The sequence below is a fragment of the Sinocyclocheilus grahami genome, unplaced genomic scaffold, assembly GCF_001515645.1.
Source record: "Sinocyclocheilus grahami isolate Dianchi unplaced genomic scaffold, SAMN03320097.WGS_v1.1 scaffold1310.1, whole genome shotgun sequence".
Classification (NCBI taxonomy): Eukaryota; Metazoa; Chordata; class Actinopteri; order Cypriniformes; family Cyprinidae; genus Sinocyclocheilus; species Sinocyclocheilus grahami.
In genome coordinates this window covers 209,727-214,025 of record NW_015506489.1, presented here as the reverse complement: position 1 = coordinate 214,025, position 4,299 = coordinate 209,727, and the positions used below count along the sequence as shown (strand labels likewise).

General features: G+C 40.2%; 1 protein-coding gene across 1 annotated transcript in view; it reads right to left on the bottom strand.

Annotated features, from left to right (window-relative positions):
- The window catches only part of LOC107569086 (receptor-type tyrosine-protein phosphatase S-like), a 93,144-nt gene that overhangs the window by 8,682 nt on the left and 80,163 nt on the right, over positions 1-4,299 (bottom strand). Inside the window, exons 28-31 of the mRNA XM_016255082.1 lie at positions 3,685-3,808; positions 2,618-2,793; positions 2,392-2,511; positions 971-1,125 (exon numbers count right to left, since the gene is read on the bottom strand). Of these exons, the coding sequence (XP_016110568.1) occupies positions 971-1,125; positions 2,392-2,511; positions 2,618-2,793; positions 3,685-3,808 (575 nt within the window). The remainder of the gene's footprint in view (positions 1-970; positions 1,126-2,391; positions 2,512-2,617; positions 2,794-3,684; positions 3,809-4,299) is intronic.

Below are 4,299 nucleotides of genomic sequence, written 5' to 3'. Positions count from 1 at the left end.
TCACACACACACACACACACACACACACTCTCTCACTCACACACACACACACACACACACACTCACTCACACACTCGCACTCACTCACACACACACACACACACACACACACTCTCTCTCACTCACTCACTCACACACACACACACACACTCGCACACACTCGCACACACACACACTCGCACACACACACACACTCACACACACACACACACACACACACACACACAGGTGTAATGGTTTTTCTACTGTACAAATCGTATTTTCTATTCTACCATTAAATATGAAGTGTCTATATGTTATTTGATCAATTTTTGGGGCTTGTTTTGTTTGTTTTTTATAAAGAAATTGCTTAATCAGGCCAATAAGAGACTATTAACTACTGTTCACCGTTTGTTTGATTACATGCAATTTGTAACTAACTGCATGATTTTTACTGTACATTTCTCACCACTAATAACCTACTCCTAAATATAATGTAGAAACTTTTAGACGTTACAAAGCCTCGTTTTCTGAATTCACGTGACTTTGTCAGTTTGATACACGCTCTGAATCACTGGTTCATAACAACTGATTCACAAAGGTTTTGAAGCTTCATGAAGCAGTGTTTTGAAAGCGCACATCACTAAAGCCTGAGCGCTTCGGTGGCTCCGGGTGGATCTGAGGACAGATGAGCTGAGTCTGCAGGACTGAAGCGGTGTCCTCACACAGCACAATTAATGAATAAAGCAAGCAACTCTTATATAACAAGCGGAACAGTCTTACTCTGCAAGCTGAAGGGTTTGAGAGGGAATAAACAACACACATTTGTGATTGCAGCGCGTTTATCATCGGCCCAGGAGAAGCTGCCCAGATCGATGGAAACAGTTTGCTTCGTAACGCCAGTGAAACAGACACGTCAAAGCAGCTTTACAGTATTAAACAGGAAAATAGTGTCAATGCAGAAGGACAATAGTAGACACTCAGCACTGACCTGCAGTGGACGATGACGGGGCCGGCGTCTGGCGGGTTACACGCTTTGACCCTGCGGAGGAAGGCCAGGAATGGAGTGGGATATTCGGGAACGCCGTGGTCAGGCCAAGCGGTGAACTGGAACTGGCGCACCTCTCTCCTCTCATTACAGCCGCTCTGATGGGGAAAAACATCAGGATCACAGCTTATGATGGAGACCTTCAGTATGTGGTACAATCCAGAGCAGCGTTTCCCAAACTGGGGTTTGTGAGGTCAAGTGTAAAATAAAACATTAAACATAAAACACTTAGTAAAATAGAATAAATCATTTATTTGTTAATCTGCATTAGAAGGACCCTCTCAGACAGCATGTGATAACAGTCACTGTTTTGTTTCAGTGCACCAAGTGTCCCCCAGATATAACGTCACATTTGTTTGGTTTTTTGGCATAATGTTCATTGAAAAAGATATAAATTATTAATAACTTTTGGATGTGAACTGACAGCAGTCATTACCAGTGTTGAGGGTAATGCATTACAAAGTGATTTATGTAATCAGATTACTTTTTACAAGTAACTAGTAAAGTATCACATTACTTTTAAATTTACAACAAAATATTTGAGTTACTTTTTCAAATAAGTAAAGCAAGTTGCTTTGTTTCCCATGTGTTGAGTGACGGCTCTCGTGTCTGGTGTTGAGAGAACTCAGGAGCGAGACTCTTCCTTCAGACTGACGATTATTCATCTCACTTGTGGTGTCTTTACAGTTGCCAAAAATGTAACTTTAAAAAAAAAAAATTGTAATTAAAAAACAAATAAGCAAGCCCAGCTCAGGTGACAAAACGTAACGCAAAAGTAACGAATAGGCATTACTTTTCATTAAAAGTGACTAAAGGTTCTTGCACACTGAGTCCGGGTTTCTTCCGGGTTTTTCATATTCGTCATCCTTTCCGATCAAAATGCTTGCTACGGATGCGAAGACGCAGAAAATCGAACCTGGTCCGATTTTTTTTAATGACGGATGAAAGTTTCGGAGGCAGTGTGTAAACGTGATTGACACAACATGAGGTCGTATTTATTCTTTAACGTGTGAAAATTTCGGACTCGGTGTGCAAAGACCTTAAGTAATGCAGTTAGTTACTTTTTATGGAGTAACACAATATTGTAATGCATTATGTTTAAAAGTAACTTTCCCCAACACTGGTCATTACGATCTATAGAGGAACTAGAGGAATGAGAATGATCTGTGTGTTCATCAAATGCATGTGGCATTTTAAACTGATGGTGGCGCTAGAGGGATTGAGATAAAGAGGCAGAATTAAGGATGAGAGAAGTTTAAACTTTCCTTGATCAGTGAGTTAAATTTTAGATTCTTCTGCCGTACGGTTCTACTGGATCTCTGGATGCTGATTAGAGCGAGAGCAGAAATGTAAACACGTCTCACCTTGTGCAGAGAGAAGGTTCTCACACAGAATGTGGCCAGCTCCATGGTATCCAGCAGAGCGACCTGAACCCCCCCGAACGTGTCTGTGCCGCGACTGGGCCAGTACTGATCACACTTGATCTAAACAAGAGGAGCACAGGACATGGAGATCAGATCAGATGAGTGCTTCAGTGTTCTTGGGTCTGTGTGTTAGGGTCAGGCGTGTTCTGTCTGGTCAGTCTCTCACCCGTGATTTCTCCTCTAGTTTGGTCATCATGACCACTGAAGCAGCTCTCTGCTCCCACACCATCCTCCAGAAATCCCCGAAGGTCTCCGGCAGCGGCCCCTGGGTGGCGATATATGCGTTCTGCTTCCTGAAACCGTCGATGTAGTTGGCGTTGATGTAGTCACTACCCATAATGCCTAGCGGAGAGACAGTGTTGGGAAGGTTACTTTAGAAATGTAATAAGTTACAGATTACAAATTACCCTATTTAAAAAGTATTAAGTAGTGTAAATATTTCAATTACTTCATTAATGTAACTGATTACTTTTTGATTACTTTTCTAAAATTCTAATGATGTTGATGATTGTGAAACATGTAAAGCAGGCCGGGTTAACCTTACAGTAACTCTCAACACTGATTACTGCCAGACTTTCAGATTCCTTCATCTCTTGAATTAAGATTATAATAATTTGATTTTAAAGCACAGGCAGCACAGAATCAGACTTCAGCACCTCTTTTTACTTTGAGATCATTCTGAGCTTAAATACAGATTTGAAATCATAACAAGAAATAGTTTAAAAGCTATGATACGGTTTTGTTTTTTTCAAATCTTTGCATAGTTATGACAGGAAGCACTGGCATCTAACAATGCCTGGGAAAAAACTGTTAATCCTAAAACAAAGCATAAACATAAACCCAAATAGGAAATAAAACCGTTATGGAAAAAGCATGTGTGTTAAACTCCTGAAACATTGGTGTCTCGTATATTAAAGCAGTCAATTTGGGAAAGAAATCAATTAAATCTGTATGTGTGTGAAAATATTCAGATGTAACCCCCTTTGTATTCATTAACATTTTCATAAGTAACTGTAATTTAATTACACAATTTTTCTCATTAATGAAATTACATTTATTTTGTAATGAAATTCCGTTATTTGTAACTAGCTACTCCCCAACACTGCGGAGAGAACCGGAAAACATCCCAGCCGTGCTGAAAGAGTGAATGTGTATCTGCTAAGAGTTGACTGAGTGCTTCAGACACAAGCACAGTCTGTGACCGACTCCAGATCTGAGCCTCAGCGGTCGTACCGTCTGTCGGAGCGAGGATCACACGCGTGTGGTCGTATGCAATCACGTTAGCGTAGCGGTTCTTCGGCTTGTTCACCTCCAGGTTTGAGTGTTCCCATGTGAACTGCTGCCCGGGATCAATCGACTGAGAGAGAGGGAGAGCGATACATAAAGAGATTCAAAAATTAACAATCTATCTGTCTATCCATCCATCCATCCATCCTCTATCTATCTGTCATCTGTCTGTCTGTCTATCTATCTATCGTTCAATCAATCTATCTATCTATCTGTCTGTCTGTCTGTTGTTCTATCTATCTATCTATCTATCTGTCTGTTGTTCTATCTATCTGTCTATCTATCTATCTATCGTTCAATCTATCTATCTATCTATCTGTCTGTCTGTCTGTCTATCTATCTATCTATCTATCGTTCAATCAATCTATCTATCTATCATCTGTCTGTTGTTCAATCTATCTATCTATCGATCTGTCTGTCTGTCTGTCTGTCTCTTGTTCTATCTATCTATCTATCGTTCAATCTATCTATCTATCTATCTATCTATCTGTCTGTCTATCTGTCTCTTGTTCTATCTATCTATCTATCGTTCAATCTATCTATCTATCTGTCTGTCTATCT